This window comes from Castor canadensis, chromosome 5 (genome assembly GCF_047511655.1).
Source record: "Castor canadensis chromosome 5, mCasCan1.hap1v2, whole genome shotgun sequence".
Classification (NCBI taxonomy): domain Eukaryota; kingdom Metazoa; phylum Chordata; class Mammalia; order Rodentia; family Castoridae; genus Castor; species Castor canadensis.
In genome coordinates this window covers 45,048,623-45,069,253 of record NC_133390.1, presented here as the reverse complement: position 1 = coordinate 45,069,253, position 20,631 = coordinate 45,048,623, and the positions used below count along the sequence as shown (strand labels likewise).

Genomic DNA, 20,631 nt, shown 5'->3' with positions numbered 1-20,631 from the left:
TTGGTCAACAACTGAATTTTAGGTTGTCTTTGCTATTATTTTCTTTATTCTTTCATTATCCTTGGAATCATATACTTCTAAGTCTCGGTAACATTATTTAAAGCAGCATTTTTAGATTAATTTTATTATCTTCTATCTTCAAATCACCAAGCTAGACTTAAATCTCTATAACACATCATCCAAAACCAAAAGCAGGTAATATGGTCATTGAAATAGAGCCATAGTTACAATGAGATCTTCAATTATGGACAAATACAATCAGTGTTTTTTTAAGACCAATATGTGGGGTAAGAAAGAAATACACCAATGTGCTGCTTACCAAGTAATGTAACTTTAGCTATTTATCAATGAATCATCAATAAATGTATCAGCATATAAATTTGATATTTTAGAAAGTCTAGCACATCATAAACTTGCAATATCTAGATAACAAACAAAACTTCCCTTCATATCCTCAACAGAAATAACTCAAAATTATTCTGAAGTTACAATAACAACTAATGAAATCTAACTACTAAGATCAATTGATTCATATTTGTTAAGGGTCCCCTACAGGCTTAAAAGCTAGCTCTTAACAGCCACAAGAAGAAAGATACTCAAAATTCATGGGAAATCACCTTTGCAAAGGTAGACGTGGTTTGGACTCAAGAACAGTAGAACTTTGGTATCCTCAAGTACATGGTTCCAAGGAGACTGTCACTGAGGAAACACCATGACTGCTCAAGATGCATAGAGTTCAGTACTGTGCTGTAAATGCTTCATCCATTTTTCCCACAATACCACCTAACTTCCACTGAAGAAATGCTGCCTTTAAACAAATCTAAAAATTTTCACTTTATCTCTTATATTAAGCACATTTTACCTTGATCTTGGGCATCACTTGCTTTTGGAGGGCATAATTTCACAAAATAAGGGCAGGGAAATAGTAGATCACATGTAATTTAAACACAATTCACAATAACATGAGACTGACTGAGAGCTTCTACATATCAAATGAGCTGTACGATACATGGGGAGGAATTTAGATTTTTGCTTTTGCATTTTTAAAAATGTTTAAAGAAGTGTATTATTACTTCTTGGCTGTGTTTAGTCACAATCACATAAAACAAAGCCTTAAACAATAAAGCCAAATAATAAAGCTGTAAAAAAGTTCCCAAAAGATTTTGATGTCCAGCTAGGGTTAAGAACTTCTGACTTCTTAGGATAGAGTATATAGCACAGTATTCAGGTGTTTCCTATTCTTATCCTTGTCTAGGTGTCTTGCTGCATCTCATGCCTCAGTCCTCTGCACAGGCTCTACCTTTCAATCTATTTACCAGTCACCTCCAAAATGCTATCATATGTGTTCTCCTTATGTCCACTCCACTGTCTCTTCCAAAGAGTCAGTAAATTCATGAAGAACTATAATTAAGTTTACTTATCTATGTTTATTCCCTAATGCAGGGCCATCCATGATATATTTAATAAATGTTGATTATGTCGGTAAATTTGAAATGTAGGAATCCAGCTTTGATTCTCAAATCTATATATAACTTACTAGCATGTGAGCTTGAGCAAATTACTCACACTGTCTGTGTCTCAGGATTTTTAGTTGATTAATTGGAATAATAGGACATATTTCTTAGTATGTATGTGAGCATTGAGTGAAAGAATACACTGTGTTTAAAAACATAGTAATAATTTGATTAAAGTTTGATTAATGTGCTTATTATTGCATAGCCAAGCACCTCTACATATATTCTACTTATAAATCCTCAACTGAAAAGTGAATACTGTCTTTTGCACATTTTTGTAGGTAATTAAAGAAAAACCAAGACTGTAAGCCATTATCCAATAAAACCTCATTTTTAATAAGGCACGGGACTGGGATTCAGTCCCAGGCCTATTTGATTATGCAGTTCAGAAAAGAGTAAAAAAATTAAAGAAATACAAGGAGATACAAATCAAGTACTTTACTGTACTCAACTTTAACAGTAAGCTATCTCTGCTTTATAAATTACTACTTCCTCTGTTGAATCTGAACAGAAAACTCTTTAACTCATCTTTAATCACTCTGTAATGCTGGAAGGAAGAAAAAAGACTTCTGGGCTTTTAGCTATCCTTGATAATTCATAACAACTCTGACATCTCCAGCTATTCATTACAGATTCTAACATGAAGAGTTGAAGTATCAATGTTCAAATAAGTAATTCTTATTCCTAACTTTTCCCTCTCATTTTGCTTTTTATTCTCTTTACTTCTGAACAGAATAAACCTAGGTTATGCATTATTTTTAATTCATTCAACAGTTTTCTGTTTTAACTACAAAAACCCTTGAACAGAAGGCCAAGCAGATTCCCTATTATGGACTCTGAGTGAAAACAATATTCATCTGCCACATTTTCCTATTTAATGCACTAGGACTTAAAGTCCAAGTTTACGCAAAATGTATCCTCAGTAGGCTGAGGGGTATGTAAATCATCATCACCCATCAGAAGCAGACATTATCTTTTGTATGTTCTTTTGTCCTCCAGAGATTTATTAAGGGAAACTCTGTTGATATTTAAATAAACTCATTAATTTATAAAAATTTATGATTGATAAATTCTCAAGTTATTTTTCCAAGCATATTTAGTCATAATTGTTTTGTTTCTTTCTTGCTGCAAATTAGTTTATGAATCTTAAAAGAAAGTAAAGCAGATTGAGTATCTCTAATCTGAAAATCTAAAATCTGAACCTTTTTAGGCACTGACATCACAATTGGAAATTTTTATACTTGGCCATAACTGATGGGTCACGCTGACACTCCAAAAATATTGTATAAAATTACCTACAGGGTATGTATATAAGATGTGTATGAAACCTAAATGGATTTCTGTATCTCTTCCCTTTATACAGTATTTCATTAAGTTTGAGCAAATATTCAAAATGTATGAAAATCTAAACTCTGTAGCACTCTAGTCGCAAGCATGTCAGATACGGATATTGACTGGACTTACAGGTCTCAAAACATCCTTGTGAAGAGACACTTCATATTCCAGAAAAAGTATGATCATTCTCTTAGACTGGATCAGCTTTCCTAAACTTGATTTCTTTCACATCCTAAGAGATGATGTGTCTACTCAATTCTCTTATCTTTAGACAGACAACTTAGTCATTAAGAACACAAGCTTTATAGCCATTTTGCCTAACTTCAAGTCCTTTCTGTATGAATTACATTCCTGTGTTGCCTTAAAAAAATAACTAAGTGATTTATAATAACAGAAATCTACTGCTTTACAGTTCTAGAGATTGTAGTTCTGAGATTGAGGTACTGACTGAGTTGGTTCTTTCTGAAGACTCTGAGGGAGAATTTGTTTCATGCTTCTTTCCGACTTGAAGGTGATTTGCTAGCAAACTGTGCTGTTATTCCTTGGATAATAGAGAAATAATCCCAATATGTACCTTCTCTCATCTTCACAGGACATACTCCTCAACACATACCTGTGTCTAAATTTTCCCTTCTTATAAGGCCAAGAGCAGTATTGGATTAGAGAGCCTATGATAGTCCAGTATGACCTAAATTTATTCAATTATATCTCAGTAACCCTATTCTAAAAATGGTCACATTATGGGATATAGTGGGTAAGGACTTTCAGATACAAAACTGAGTATGACACAATTACACTCATAAGACCATGTGGCTTCTACACATGGGGACATTATTGTAATCTATCCCCTGCTTGGTTGACTGTATATGCTAACAAAGTCAATCTAGACAGAGGTCAGAGTATCAAAGAGAGAACTCAGGACATGAGTTAATTATTTAATGAACAGCTTAATTAAGTTGTAATAGATTTTATAATATTGGAAATAAATCCTTTTGAATTGAAAAAAAAATTAAGACTTAGAATCTTAATAATTTTGTTCTATTGTTTAGGAGTCAATTCATTTTCAAAAGCATAATAATTGTGTATGGAAGGTGGGTCAGTATTTGGCACAGTATTTCGTGGCACAAATTTTCTCATGTTATCCAAGCAAATGGTAATAACCAGAATATTGTACTATACTTTGATTGCACTGGAATGTTTGATGAACATAAGTCATTTGCTAAAAGCCAAATTTCTTATAAGAGAAAGTTTATGAGCCCAGATCACCTATGTGTTACCTTACTTTTTATACTGCAGAATAAGGGTTTTATCATGAAAAAAGATGTTTCAAATTGTACTTGGGTAAAAGCAAATAGGTTATCCTTTTAGAAATTTGTCTTCATTATTCTATTATTAAATGCCTCCTATAGTGCTGACATTCTACTGAGGTAGCATTAAATGATCCCTAACTTTCTAGGGCTCAACTAGGAATTTCTACAGAGTCTTAAATAGATAAAGCCATATTGGCTAACTTTATAAAGAGAAGAGTTAAAATTCTAAATGAATTTATTTGGATGATTATATTATGTGATAAGTGATTAGATATATGTTGGGTTTGGATTATCCATTATTCATCTCACTTGTGATATTCCACTAGTGATAACATTTTTCAGGAATTGTCCCAGGTAGTGTCCAATCAGGACAATGGTGTGAATCAACTTATATAAGTAGAATAAAAAACATAGAGGTAGAATTAATACATACAGGTGGAAAGAATTTAGTCTCTTTCTTTCTTTTTCCCAGTCTGCCAAATCATCCATCATTATATGTGCACTGAATCAAAGGTACTACCCTTTCTTATGACTCAACCAAGGCCAATAAGATTTTCTCTTGTGCAATTGAGATTTCAGCTGAGGAATACAAGGACAGAAAGAAAATTGTTGAAACCAATTCAACCTATTGAAACTAATGGTTAATTCCTCATACCTCAATCCCAGAAGCTATTCTTATTCCCTTCATTTCCAGCTGGTATTCTCTTGGATTTCGTAATATCCTACAAATAGGTTTCTTTTTTGTTTATGTTAGCTACCTGAAATTCTTATTGCTGACAAAGAACTCAAATGGTTAGAAGTGGGATGTACAAGTCAGGATCTCTCAAACCATCTGCATCTAACCATGGAGAATGCCTGTTTAAATGAACAATCCTGAAGAGTATCTCAGACAAATTAAAATCAACTGGTTGAAATGGGTCTCAAGAATCTGTCATTTTAACAAGTTCTACAGCAATTCCTTTTTTTTTCTCCCAGTACTGGGGTTTAAACTCAGGGCCTTGCACTTGCTAGGCAGGTAATTTACTACTTGAGCCACTCCACCAGTCTTTTCTGTGTTGGTTATTTTTGAGAGAGGATTTCATGAACTGTTTTGCCCAGTTTGGCTGTGAACCACAATCCTCCTGATCTCTGCTTTCTGACTAGCTAGGCTTACAGGCAGTTTATTTTATTTTATTTTTAATTAATTTTTTATTAGGATATATTTGTTGTACAGTGGATATTCATTGTGACTATTCCAAATAGGCTTATACTGTGCACTAGTTAGATCACCCTCACTCTCTCTCCCCATCAACCCCCTTCCAATCTCACTTGAAACTATTGCAGGAGATTTCTTTGTTCTATTTCATATACTACAGCAATTCTTATAGAAACTAAGACTTGATAGTTGCTATGCTAGACCCAAATTGGAAGAAAGGCAAAAGGAGTCCACAAGGAAGAGGGTCAAGAGTTCAGTGAAAGTGTGGCTTCTTTTTAGCTACTTAAATTGTAATTATTGCTCATTAATCAAGCTGGATTATTCGAACTGGACAGGCAGTTTTAACATGTTAGGACAAATTTGTAAATAAAGAGATGATAAACAGAGAAGGAATGCCATGAAGAAAATGGGCTTATAGCCACAAAATATAACCTATAAATAAAGAAAATGAGATTAAAAGGACAATATTACTTAATTTTAAAAAGACTACTGATTAAAAAATAAGAAACATAAAACTCAAGATAAGCAATTCTTTATAAAGACTTTGTACAAATAACATATTCTTTTATAGACTATATGAAGGATATAAGTTCAATATTTTAAGTATGCTTAAGACATTAATCTCATTTAAAAGTCTAAGAATTGCTTCAAATTCTCTTTCCTATTTAGAAAGTACAAAGGCTAAAAAGTAGTTTTCCTTTTCTTCCATGGTTATTGATTTGCATGATCAATTTTGTCAAATAATTTGATGTCCATGTAAATTTCATTGGTAAAATAAGTACAGTAATTGATGCTATTACCTTATGTTACATAAGTAGAATAAATAAACATAGAAGTAGACTTAATGCATAAAGTTGGAACACATTTGGTCTTTTTCTTTATTTTTCCCAGTATGCCAAATCCTCCATCATCTGTAGATACATTTTTATATGTGCACTTAATGCGAGAGATTGCTGACTGTAAAACATGCTGGTATTTTTCAGAGAAATATCCTCTGTAAGCACAAAGACTTGGTGCTATCTACTTACTTTGAGCTTAAATTAGATCTGATTTTCCCTTTGCCACAGCCTCAACAAGTTATATTTGGAAAAGGTAATGTAATACGACCTGAAATATACTACAAAAAGTAAAAATGTTCACTCTTTACATTTACAGTTCTCTTCATGATAATACTAAAATTTGGTACTTAGGATTATCTGCACCATTGCACTTTAGTAAGAAAACTAAACTTTTAGAGCACAGTGTTTCAGATATGTGTCTGTGTGTGTGTGTGTGTGTGTGTGTGTGTGTGTGTGTAAGCACAGATAGACAGTGTAAACTACCTGAAAGATTATAAGATGCACAGTTACAACAATGTCAGGTACTTGAAAAATTGTCAAAATGATTCAATAACTTAAATGTAACATGCAAAACTGATTTCAAAGAAATTCCCATTTCCTATGTACGACACACATGAACATTTAATAAAGATTTAAATCTTCAAAACAGAATGATGAAAAAATCAAAGTGACAAAGAACAAATACTACTTCTATGTTTGCTTCAGATTGGAAGATAACACTTTAATGCCATATTTGGCTCTGTACTTAGTTTTAAGAAGCAACACTCAATTGTTGAATACCAAAAGTTTAAAAAAAAATCAGTCATTCCAAAGAACATGAGAGCAAGCAAATGAATACCTCTTTTCTTCTGAGTACTTAATGAAGAGCACATTCTCCTAATGTAGCTATTTTTAGTACAAATGCATGGAAATGATACCCTCATACAACAGTGGGGAGCATAGATTTTTGACAGTAACTAAACTACTGGGGGTTCACATTGCAATTCTGATTTTTGCGATGGCATTCCATAGCATTTACTTATTCTTTATGCTCCAGTTTCCTCATCTATAAAATGAGATCATGGCCTTAATTGTACTCCTTTTTCTCCATACAATATAGTGGATTTTGACCTTAAGTTTTCCAAATGCAAAATCAAAGCTCGCTTTTTATCCCCATCAAACTAAAAATCAAAAATGATCTCATAACTTTTAAGTAAAAATAGTAAATGCTCTTGAGAAACAACACCATCAGCCCAGTACAAAGTGTGTGGTGCTTGGTCAGCATGCCACAGTGTACACTTCTTCTCAACAATTATAGACTTGGCTAGGATAAATTCCAACCTTTAAAACTCAGCCAACAAATATAATCTTAGTCTAGAGCTTGCTTATGACATGATACAGGGATCTATTTCCTGACCCAATTTCTTTTGCCTCTGTAACTTTGTTGTGGAGATTTGTCTCATTAGGTAGATCTATGGTACCTCACTGGAAATCATTAGGAACACAGTATAAGATGAGAACAGAATTCCTGACATGGCTGCTAATCGGAGTGGCTTACAAAGACAGGACATTGTCTTTACAGGATTTCACTTAGCTAAAGTTCTCGTATCTTCAGAGAATTTTTTTAGAGGGGGTTGGACAGAGTTATCAACTGATCTTCATTTGATAATATTTATTCTTACATTCTATGTTCTTATTTTTCCAGAGTATAAAAGACTGGTGAAGTTTTCAAGTTAAAGACAGTGAAGACAGGAGTAAAAATTCTAGCCCCCAAACAACCTCAAATAAAACAACCATCATCATTTTCATGTTGTCTCTTTGGGCACTCAGAAGTAGTCCCAAGATCTCCTCCACATTATTCCCCTCAGAAGCCTCATTTCATTGCTTTTCTGTCACCTTTGGTGTGTCCTCTCAGTCACAAAATAAGGTCTACATACTGCATAAAGAGGAATTTGGTCACAATAAGTGAGGACATGACCTCATTCAAGAAATTTTTTTTTCAAATAAAGGAAGTTATCTCTCTAAGATTTTCCTATTTTGGGACATTTACTTTGATTCCAATTCTTCCATTTTATAAACAAGGCTGAAATGAAAACCCTTATGTAGAATCCTGGCCTATCTTTTCCCTGTTATTTCTCTTGAATTTACATTCATAAAAGTGGAAGGACTAGATCAATGTGTACAAATATTTTCCATCATTCTACTTGATTGCCTTCTAGAACACTTTACATCTTCAGAAGAAATGTTGCCATCAGGACATCTTCTGGGGCATATAGATTAGCCTCTGGGGCATCATAGATTAGCCCGAAGCTAAAACACATCTAGAAAACATGATTAAAAGGATGGGCAGACATATCACATACTTAAAAACTCATATAATTGGACCAGCTATAGCTCAGTGCTACAGTGCATGCGTAGCACGCACCAGAAGCCCTGGAGTTTAATCCCCATCACAGAAAACAAATGAACCAAAAACCTCAGAAAACTGACTGTGAAAAAGACCAACACGAATGACTGCTAAGTTCTCACTTAAAATTTCAACCCTCTTTCAACTGTGATCTAAGCTTTTTGTATTCAAGGACAAGTTTCTCAGAGCTGGAACGTATTAGAAGGTTATATAAAGTAGAACTTGTAACCAAGGTCGTGGTGCATTTGGAGAAAAATATCCACATCAGAGTGAATGCTGTGCCTTTAGTGGGGTGCATATAAAATGATAAATTTTTAGAATTAAAGTATCAGAACTCTGAAAATATCTCTAGTAAAGTCTGGTTATAAGAATAAACTTAGATGCATGTAAAATGGATGAATAATCCATTAGCTTTCTTAGAAGATCTGTAGTTTTTTCCATTCATTAGTTATTTAAATTCTATCAGGTTTACCAAAAGGTCTGTAATTAATTGTTTCCTAAAAACTATATTCTCTTTATGGGGAAGTGTTAGACTATTAGATTTGAAAATAGGAGTATTATTGCAATTTAGAAACGAGATTGATAGTTCTCAGTGCTTTTTGACATTCTAAATGTACAAATCTAAATGTCAACAGCTAATCATGGGTAATCTGCTATTGATTTTCTCTGTTGAAAAAACACCAAGTTCTGGCAGCAATTTCTGTTCTATGTGCTTCTAGGGACTCATGTCTCATATGAAATGCAGAACTTATCAAGCAGTAATTTAACTAAGTTCAAAAGACACATATTGAAAGCTATCAGCCAGTCAAAAGTTTTGGAATGCTGCTAACAACAAATCATTAATAAAGTTAGGAAACAAAGAAAATTAAAACAAAACAAGAATAAGACATGACAGGAGATGGTAAGTGAAGACTTGGAAAAAAACACTTGAAATTGCATATAATGTAAGTCATGCAAGTAGTGTCAATTTTACAGTCATCTACAAATAAAATAATCATAAAATAGGCAGCATAGAACCTGTAAAAACTTAGATTTTGTGTTTTTATATTTTTACAGGTAGCCCATCATTAAATCCAAAATTTTAAAAAAGTAAAATAAGACTGTTAACAATGACGCCAAATCATAGCACCTACTTACAAGTTCTATGCTCAGTCTAAGACATTCATTTGCATAGTTAATTTTCATCTAAAAATGCAGAATGTTTTAATCTTTAAATACAAAAATTTAGTTACTTAAAAGTTGAGGTCTCCAGTTATTCATTTTAATTCTCTGATAATTTTCACATATTCACGATGATAAATTCTGATAAATGAGAGTCATTGCAATTTCTGATGTGTAACTAGAGCTTCTTATTTTTTGCGAAACTAATAAGAGATCATGCAATTTTATTTTTGCTAATGTTAGGTATTCCTGTTCCATTTATTTCATTTCCAGGTCTTATTTTATATTCAATAGCCACTCAAAGTCCAATACACTGTCATGTCCAGTACACAGTCATGACCAATACATTTGAAGAATATTTATTCTAAGTGCCTCCATATATTAATTTATAGATATTTGAGAACAGTATCCTTCATCTTTGTTAAAATTAGTTTAAATTTACATAACAGCTAATTACACACACTTTGATACATAAATTAATGTTTTAAACATTCACTGACATATAAACATGTTCAATAACTGAATCTTCAGTTCTAAGAAGCTGGAGGTGGGAGCCTGCTTTTGTATTTCCTGTGCCCAGCACAATGAAGAAACAGAGCATCAGTGTATTTCATTTAAAAATTGGATGGTCTGGGAGCAGTAGTCTACTACTATAATGCCCACTACTCAGGAGGCACACATTGAAAAGATTGTGAATCAAGGCTAGTCTGGGCAAACATTAGTAAGACCTTCATCTTAATCAATAGGCCAGACATGGGGGAATATGTCTGTGATCCCAGCTATTCAGGAGGCATAAACAGGGGGATAATAATCAGAGGCCAGCTCCAGCAAAAACTGGAGACCATATATGCATGATAACTAAAGCGAAAAAGGGCTGGAAGCATGGTTCAAGTGGTAGAGTGTGTGCCTAGGAAAACACAAGACCTTGGGTTCAAATCCCAGTACTGCCACATATGTGTGTGTGTGTGTGTGTGTGTGTGTGTGTGCGCACATGTGTGTGTGGTTGGATGGATATATACTTATTGTTAAACTAATTTTAGAATTCCAGAAAAATATAAATAAATCATTAAAATTAAGAATTGAAGTATTCATATCTAAGTAATGAAATATAAAAAAATCCAAAGGCAACTATATTGAAATGAAGTATTTGAGACCTTATTATAAAAGTCATGTCAAAATTTATTTAATTTCAAGGCTTGGCAGTGTTTTAGGATAAATATCATTTAGCTTTAATAAGCCTATTAAAAATTTACAACACTAACATGTAATGAAAATTCATGAACTTGAATTCTTGATTTCTATTTAATAGGATTCTTGAAAATCTAAAAAGCAATGTATTCATAAATAGATTTCTGGTCATAAATTAGTGAGTATTATATAGGTTCTTACATACTAAGCAAATTAGCAAAATGTTACTTTATTAACCTGGGTGAGTCGCATTTTCTCTAATCTACAAAATGAAGTTGTCATAGTACAACAGTAAGTCATTGTATTCTAAGTACGTTTTAAAGTCTATTACAGTCATAAAAATTAATACAACAATGGCATGTTAATTTTTACTTAGTTTTAAATCATTTAAGTAATATTCTATAGGAACAGTATACACTTCAAAAGTTTTAGGGGATTTTTCAGATCAAAATCAAGATCTCTTTCTAACTCCTTCATTAAACTTAGTAAATAGAAAGTCAAGGTGACAGTGAACTTCCCTTATCTAGTATTCTAAAACTTTCCTGGATATTAGTCTTTTTTATTTTCGTTGAGGCATAAGTTGATTATTAAGAAGTGAACCAGTACACAGACCTCATTTTATTTTAGAAACTGATACAATTCTTTTAAGATTTTACATTGGAATCTAACCATTTTACCAGTTATTTGTCATCACATTTAATGTCAACTACTAATTATTTTGGCTTGCTTTCACAAAATAAATACTATTTGAGTATATATTAACTCAAAAGAGAGAGGTAAGAAATTTTCAATATTGAAAACTGAATTAAAATATTTTAAATATGATTGTCACCAATGGATACTTCTATACTTGTAGAGATAAAAGGACCCAGGTGAGACTATTATTCAATATATATCACTAAAGAGAATCCTTAAGAAATCATTTTAAAGACAGTGCCATGATTCAGTTTTCCTACATTTATTTTTCTTCAATCTTTGGTATATATATTGTTACTTAGCTACCGCATTAGAAATGTTTAAGATGAAGTATATCAAAGTTTGAATTTTCCTATACATTATTAAGTTATAAATATTTATGTGTACATATTTTAATAGTAATTTTCAATAATATCAACAAAAGACAACTCAAAATAATGCATAATTAACTAGTGGTCAGGGAAGTATCATATTGAATGACATTTATTATTATGTCATTCAGTTGAAAAATCTAAAATTTTCCTTCTTTTCCACTGTCCCCATATATCTTTAAATTTTATTTTTTAGGTCTCATTCTTTCTGGACATTTATTTGTTTCTCTTCTTTTAAATAAAATGCAAAGAGAAGACTAGTGGAAAATATCTCAAATCAAGCTATTTAATATCAAGTATCACTGAGAATTTTGTTCTCAACATTACCAATTTGATAAAAACAGCAATGAATAAGACTGGTGTATTTACAAATCCCTCAATACTGCTCTTTATTAGTTAAAAACTGGACTGTGCTGTTTTACTTTGTTGTCTTGTGAAGAAGCCCCTACCTATTTGTACACACTAACAAAAATAACTACATAAGGAAAGGTATATCAGACAAGCAACAGCAAATTGCTTTTGTTGATCAAATATGAATGTCTACTATGTACAATTGTTAGAAACAGAAAAATTGCACTATTAGGATTTTGTTCGAAATCATAGTCAGTTTGAATTGAATAAATAGGAAATGGGCATCATATTCTTACATATTTTTTTCTCCCTGATTCCTCTTATCCCCTGTCAATTTTCAGTAATTATACAAGAAAGTCATTCTAATGGGTTAGTGAAATCTTTTCTTGGACATTTTGAGAAGAAAATTATAAGAACATTGAATATGCACATTTGCTTTTCTATAGAACAAGGTAGTCCCATAAATTTTACTTCCAGAATCTATCTCAGGCTCACCTGCTCTTCATTTCCACTGCCATGCTGTAGGCCAGACCATCATAACCATTCTTCAGAACTGCAAGACTCTTAATTCTGCTCTTGATAGCTTCTAGTCATCTCTTTGCTCAGTAGCTACAGTATTTTTAAAATGTGAAATGGTTCACTTTACTCATTTGGTTAAAATTGCCAAATACATTTACATCTTACCTATGATAATATAAAATCCTAACTGTTTACCATGGCTCTTTTCTACTCCTTGAATCTGGTTACTATCTTTCAGACTTCAGTTTTGCATCTTTCTTCCTTGCTCAGTAAATTCCACTCATGCTGGACTCAGTTCTTCAAATAAATCACCATCATTTCTTTTCTAGGCAGTTCCCGCCACCTTTAATGCATTTCTTCCTACTCTGTACAATTAGCTTTTTCTCTTCCATAAGAATGAGGCTTAAATGTCAACCCCCCAACCCCAAACAGACTTTTTCAACTGTCTCTTTAGTTAGCCAGGCTCAGAAGGCCAAAAGCCACATGTTCCCTCTCATTTGTGGAATATAGACCTAACACAAATGTAGCAAAATTATGAAACACTGGTCACACTAAGGGGAGGTCAAGAGAAGGGTAGGGAAACTAAGAACTTGAATATAGTTGATATTCCCACAATACAAGAATGAATATAGAAATCTTAAACAGACTGAAACTACCATAAGAAAGGGACTAAGGAAGAATGAAGAAAATTAGAGGAGATAAACCAATTGGAGTTATAATACATGTATACATGGAAATATCACAAGGAAACTCCCTGTGTAGCTACCTTTATCTCAAAATTCAGAGAACAGGAGGATGGAACAAGTCCTGCACAGCGGGGAGAGCTGGCACCAGTGGGAGTGGGGAGGTGTTGGGGAAAAAGAATGAATGTGGTGCAATAAAATGTGTACACATGTCAGTAAATGCAGAAATGACACCTGTAAAATCGGGGGAGGAGAGATGAAGACGCATGGTTGAGGAAGTGAATTCATTTATGATATATTTGATACATTGTAAGAACCTGTATAAATGCCACCATGCACCCCCACCCATCACAGTAAAGGTAAAAAAAAGCATGCCTCTCCTATTATTTTCTATCTCAGGGAGGGTGGTGAGTAAAGAGATTGTGTGATACAGAAAAGAGGATTGGTAGAGAGAAATGCAAGTAATCTATGATTTTTTGTACTTAAATAGCTTATATTAGCATTGATTGATGAAAAAAATAAATGAAAGGCTTTCTACTCTAATATTTTTCTAATTATTTATTTTGTAATAAAAGTAACACAAAAGTAAAAAGCTAAAAGTTAACCATTAATTTCTCTGTACCAATAAAAACAACTTTTCTTCCCTTAGACAATCCACTTAAGTTTTTTAAACATGTACACTGTTTTAGTTTTGTATATTATTATTTTAAATTATACTTAAAGGAGAGATCCTTAATGAATACTGTACTATTTTAGTGCAAGAAAAAGTTTTACATGTATTTTGTTTCAAATCCACAATAAATATCACTTAGATGGTCATGGCTGAGTCTTTATAAAATTGATATTGTATCTTTTTATTTTGGATGATAACCATAATGACTATGCAATGACATTTTATCTTTTAAATGTATAATGAAATTGCATTCTAGGATGTATTTACACTTATGTTGAACAAGAAGACACATGATAACAATCTCTTGCACTTTTACCACTATCAATAATTCATCCTTAAAAAACAATTGAATGTTCTTTCAAAAATATTCTGTTAATTATCCACTTTTCCAAATTTAGCAAAATTTTTAGCTATTTTCTATATTTAAAGTTTACTCAAACATTTTTAAAATTTTCCCAAATTTTTGCATGTCTACAAATTTAACCATATTAAATGCTTATGCAGTTCAACTAATTGTAGCCATGAATTTTCTTAAGCAGATATTTTTCTGCTCAGATATGTTTCCAGGTATTTACATAGAGTTGATTTGGTTGATTTTGCTGTTAATTCATTCAAATCAATTAATTTAATGAAACCAACTAATAGTGCAACTAGTTTGTGCACTATTAGTTTGTTTCTTTGTCACAGAATTGCCTGAAAAAAATCAATACACATGATAGTGATAACAAAAAGTTCAATGCATTCATGTGCCCAAAACATATTTTGACATAATGAAATAGTTGTGCATGTATTGATTATTTATATAAACATGTGCCACACTCTGAGAAATGCATCAACTTTTTTATGCTATGTGATACTCTGCTGAAGTGAAGTAATCTTTAAATAAATGGACTCCTGATGGCTGCTAACCAGTGTAATTGATACACACAGTTAACTTGCACATGAATCAAGACTGTGTTTTATATTCACAATAAATATAAATGTACAGAAATGAAAGATTATATAACTGGAGAAGATAAAATCTGATTTTTAAATAAAATTATAAACATCTAATTAATACTATGGCTTTAAATTAAGAGAGCTGTGAAGAAAATCATATTTTCACTTAATCAGATGACGTGATATAGGTAGGAAGCAGCAATTCTTTGGGATTGATTTAAGGAGGTTTGGGTAATAGAAAGAAAAAGTGAAATTGATTTACTTTGTCTTTACAGTGCATGGCTTTGCAGTCAGTTACAAGACAAGACAAAAGATGTCTCCTATAGCAAAGTTCTCATTGTACCATGGTAAAAGAATGAGGTCGTTCACTCTTTTTGTCATTATCATTATTTGACCCTGTCTGAGTACAGAAGACTATGGAAAAGAGAGTGGAGCATGGGGAATGAACCCATTCTTTTCAGTCATGAAGGATTTTATATAATTTGGTGCAAATATACATGCGATAATAAAATTTTACTTTGTGAATGTCCTTAAGAAGAAAAGTTAAATAAAAATGAAATTTTACTTTCCATAAAACAACAAATTTCAAAAATAAAACACTAATGGCAATTACTAGGATATGAAAACTAACTTCTCAAAAATAAAACTGAATTTATTATATTTCAATATTTATTTTCATGTGTATAAGAAGTTAAATTTATATTTTACATTAATCTTTTCATGTGGTATAACATAATTTTATAATGTCTCATGTTTATGATGTAAAAATTTATGTTTTTATTAGATACCTATTTATGAAACTAGATATTAAGAAACTATCCCTAAAATGTTCAAAAAAAATATCATGTAGAAGTTTGACATTTGATTACCTATTGTGTGTTCAGTATTTGAAAGCTATGTAAATTTAAAATTAGGCAAAATTTGTACAATTTTAGCTTACAAAAATAATTTTATAAGCAAAAATTGTAACTAATGAAAAAATTGATGCTTTCTCTATAATTTTGTGTTGAAGAATAACTCAAATTTTACCAACTTAACCTATAGGTTCTACTTTACCTAAGCATATTCTTGTGTATAACCTGTATATTCAGTATATTAGTACAAATTCAAATAAAGGGTTTTAGAAGACAATTGTAATGATCCTATTTATCAAATGACAAAACTAGGTAATGTTCATTCACCAACATTAAGATAACTGATAAAAACAAATTAATTATATGTTTGGTTTTTATTTTAGGTAAAGAGTATGAAGAAGTCATTAAGATATATAAGCAAATAAAATTACTGCAGGAGGCTAAGAATACGACTAGACTCTTTAATATAAATGTGTATAAGGTCCTACTTTAATAAAACACATTTTAATCAAGTAGCACTTTAGTCATGAGGATATTTATATTTGTGTTTGATTTATGTTACTAAAGCCTAGGGCCTAGCATAGTTGCTGAATTACATAGGTTTTAAGAAAGTTATCTAAGAAAATTCTTACATAGAATAACTATTAAAAACTTAGCAAACTTGAGTCTCAAAGTGCACATCTCTTTAGCTTCCATAGATGCTAACTTAAAATGTGTGTCCAACTTGCTAATTATGAAAAATTTTCTTTCCTTACAATAAAAAATGCCAAGCAAATAACTCTGATATTTTTCACAGTCTGTATTTTCACAGAAGTAAACTACCACTTGATGTTTAATACCAATAGTCCTTTAAAACAAATGAGGAATATGGTGTGAAGGTATGCACTACCAAAGAGTGTAGGACCCCATAACTGTCACTTCTGTGATGTATCTTCAAAGTCATCAGGGCAATGTATGTTTGTAAATTCACATATGCATTTGTAATTGCATTCTGTAGGGTAAGAAATAATAATTAGGACAACATACTAAAGGGTGCCAGCTGTACAAATGAAAGCTAAAAATTGACTCTGAATGATTATTTTATTTATAAAGAGAATAGTCATACACATTTAGTGGCAAAGGCAAGGCTATGTGGTTTTAGTTGCCTTCTCCCTGAACCTTCTCTCCTTCCCACAAAAAGTACCCACTCTCATCTGACATCCATTTTTATTATTGTAAATGATTTATAGAGCCTAAAACATGTGTCTTCTACGTTAAATGGCACTATAATTGGCCACAACTGTTTTATATTTGAAGTAGTTAGAACAATGTCACACAACAGGCAACACATGGGTAGTCATCACTGCGCCAGTGACAGGAACATGCTGGAAAACTTTTATGGTTGTTTGATACTTAAGTCTAATTGGATTTAGAATATGCAGATAGTATTTTTATAGATGTGTAATCATTCACAGTAGAAATCCAAAGACCTTTGTTTCATAAAGATTGACTACAAAGAAAGAAAATGCTCATCTATTTTAAGTGCTTTCAGTCACTTTTCACACTCTATTCACTTTCGCTCTGCCACTTTATGTATTGAAACAAATTCCTCCAAAAAATTGACTTTACAAATAGGATGTTCACAACTTAGAAATTCACACGTCACGCTGATCTCCCCGCTTGGAAGAAACAGAAACCTCAACACAGATCTGTGAGCATGTGGTCTAGGACTAATCTTGAACAAGTGTGCATTCGATATTGTGGATGGTAAACAGGCTGGGCGAGGGCGACCTAGAGTTACTGGAGGCTAAACGCTGATAACTGGTCTCAGGGTACAGCAGGAATAGTGATGATGATCCGCCTTTCAAGAGGGCATATGGGAGAATCGACATGCTATCCTGTTAAGAGCGACCGCCAAGAGCCTGAAGTCTCCATTAAGTCTGTGCTATGAAGCCTGACCTCCGGTGGAGACTGCGCAGGGGGTAATAATTCTGCAACCACCAGCGATGGGACCCACGTGCTGCGGAGGCTCAATCATCCCTTTAAAGAAATCTGAAAGCAGAAGGAAACATAGCCCGCGAGGCCGCCGGTCCAGCCCGTGTGGTGTGGACAGGACCCTCTGTTGAGGAAACACTCTAGCCCCTTTGGGTGGCAAGACCTGACCAAGTTACCTGCAGGAGAGGACCAGTCCACCAGTTCTCAAAGCACACTCCTCCTCCCACCCTTTTCTGCCTCTCCGCCCCGTCCCTTACCTTGGTTGTTGGAGACGTGACTGCAGTCGCCTGGCCATGCCGTCAGGAGGGGCAAGAAGAAACCAAATTGTAAAAGAAATTCCCGGACTTCGCAGCCCCCCATGGTTCTCCCTAATTCTCTTTTCCTCCCCCTTAAAAACAAGTAGCAGCAACGCAGCCAAGTGTTCTGGGTATAGTGGGGGTCCTGGTCCACGTCTTCCTCCTCCTCCTCTTCCTCCTCCTCCTCCACCCGGCCCGCAGGGGATGTTCCGGGGCGCCCCCCGCGCGAGGCCCCGGGAACAGGGCACGAGGGTCCAGGCTGCCCAGGTGCAGGTGCAGCTGCTTCGGAGGAAGACGCTGCCTGCGGCGCCAGGGAGTTCCTGGCCGCTGGAGGCAAGGGGAATTGCATCCACCACTGTGTCCCGCTCGCGCAAGGACTATTCACTTGGGCCTGGGAGAGCGCGCGCGCAGGAACGATCTCGGGCTGTGGTTTGGGGGAGGGGAGCAAAGGGATGGGGGGAGGGGACCAGGTGGAGCGGGCAGTTCGGATGGTCCAAGCGCCTCTCCGGGACGAAGTGGGCACTTGCAGACCCCAAAGTAGATGAACGCGCAGCTGCTGTGAAGAGGCGCGATAGGCCTCGAGAGAACTTTGCTACGGCCGGTGCGGGAACAGCCTTGCCGGAGTCGCGAGTAGACTGAGCGAACTGCAGGCTGAGTCCTCAGCCCCTCGCCAGAGTGGCGTCGGCAGCGGTTTGAATCATGGACACCTCCAACTCGGCCTCATCGGCGCCGCCCCCCGGCGGTGGCAGCAGCTTTCCCGGCGTGTCTGAGGCCGCAGTTGGTCCCCCAAGTACTTAGCTCCCCATTTCGAGGCAGCAGCGCTGGCACTTTAATACTAATCGGCACCGGACAGCCCCTGCCGCTTTCTTAGCCACATTTCCGCCGCTCGAGGGGGTGAGTGTGGTGACAAGCTCCCAGGATCCCGGGCAGAGCTGAGGTGCAGCGGTGGTCAGCCTTGGAGTGCCTAAGCACAGTCGCCAAACTTGCCCACGAGGGCGAAAGAGTCGGCTTTGGGGCCTCCTCCGCTGTTGGAGTCCTTGAGCAGCAAAGGGACAGAGGGCAGTCACATCAGGCTGCAAACAGGCTGAGCCCAGAGTCGCCTAGATGTTCGCGTTGCTGTGCGGTGGTGACTTCGCTGTGGAGGTTATGAGCATCGTCGCAGCATTGGTGCTGGGATTCCACGGGCCTTAAACACCCGCGTCATAGAAGTGTCGGACTGTGCGCTCCGACCAGCCTAGGTCTGAGTAGAGAACGGCCAAGTCCATAGTGGCGCACAGCGGTCCGCGGTCTCTACGTGAGACGCCCCCTTCTCAGCAGAACCCACTCATTCCCAGGGCTCGGAAGCCACCGTGCCCGCTTTTTGGTGGGATCCTTCCCCAGGACCAGGGCCACACTACAAGCTGCTGGGGAGGGGTCTTGTCGTCTGGTGTTGGCTGTCACTCCGCAGCCAAGGCCAGCAGAAGGCAGGGCCAGAGCCGGAGCGCGGCTGAGGTTGGAGGATCCCGGGTTTCTCCCGCCTGACAGCAGCGCTTGGATGCCGTCAGTTGGGCGCTAGAGGGGGTTAGCTGACAACAGAAATTCCTCTACCCTGGCAGGTGGAAGGCAGCTGAATAGGCAAGAACTGAAAGGAAGGAGAAGAGCCGTCAGACTGAATGCATTAGGGCGCACAGTGGAAACTCTATCGCCGGTGTGAAATTATTGTGATGTATTCATTAGTATCGTTATCATTTTCTTTTTTGAAGGGACATGACCTGTCACAGTCGAGTGAGGTTGCAAAGCTCACTTCAAAACTCATTCGCTTGTTTTGAAGGAACGTTGATAGCAATGGAGAAAAGTGAACCAAAAAAGGGAAAGCAGCTGCATTATAAAAGGTAGAAGGTATTTTCCAAGTGGGCAGAAGGTAAAGGGAGGAAATGACACAACTGCAGGAGTGAGAAAGCAGGAGATGGAGCAAAGGGTCAACGTTTGACTGGAAATTCTGGAAATGAAAATACTTATTCAATGCGCTTCAACGCTGCAGTATTTGTCATACTCCATGTAGCTGAAGGGGTTTCACTTAATATCTTACAGTCAATTGGAGGGAAAGATAAGGTAGCAAGGGAGACATCTCGTATAAAACACTGCTGCTATGGAGAGAAATGTGAAAAGCAAGTGATTTCAAGAATGCGAAGAAGGTTTCTGATTGGTGACTGTACTTTCACATTCATTATGAATTCCTCATACACAGCTTCTTTTCAAAGGTGTCCATGCCAATTTAAATGTATGTGAATCACTTCTAAAAAGATATGTGGAGTTTATATGTTAGTACTTAAAGGAGTAAAATCTGAGTTTGCTACTTATTTTACCA

The 20,631-nt window shown here is 35.3% G+C and overlaps 1 protein-coding gene across 7 annotated transcripts in view; it reads right to left on the bottom strand.

The window, feature by feature from the left end:
* The window catches only part of Epha6 (EPH receptor A6), a 933,912-nt gene extending 914,043 nt beyond the window's left edge, over positions 1–19,869 (bottom strand). Inside the window, exon 1 of one of the 7 annotated variants that reach the window (XM_074072951.1) lies at positions 18,246–19,869. In XM_074072951.1, coding sequence (XP_073929052.1) covers positions 18,246–18,633 — 388 coding nt within the window. In that variant the 5' untranslated portion in view covers positions 18,634–19,869. The remainder of the gene's footprint in view (positions 1–18,245) is intronic. The other 6 variants (XM_074072952.1, XM_074072950.1, XM_074072946.1 and 3 more) reach the window with 6 other exon arrangements.
* Between the last annotated feature and the right edge of the window lie 762 nt (positions 19,870–20,631).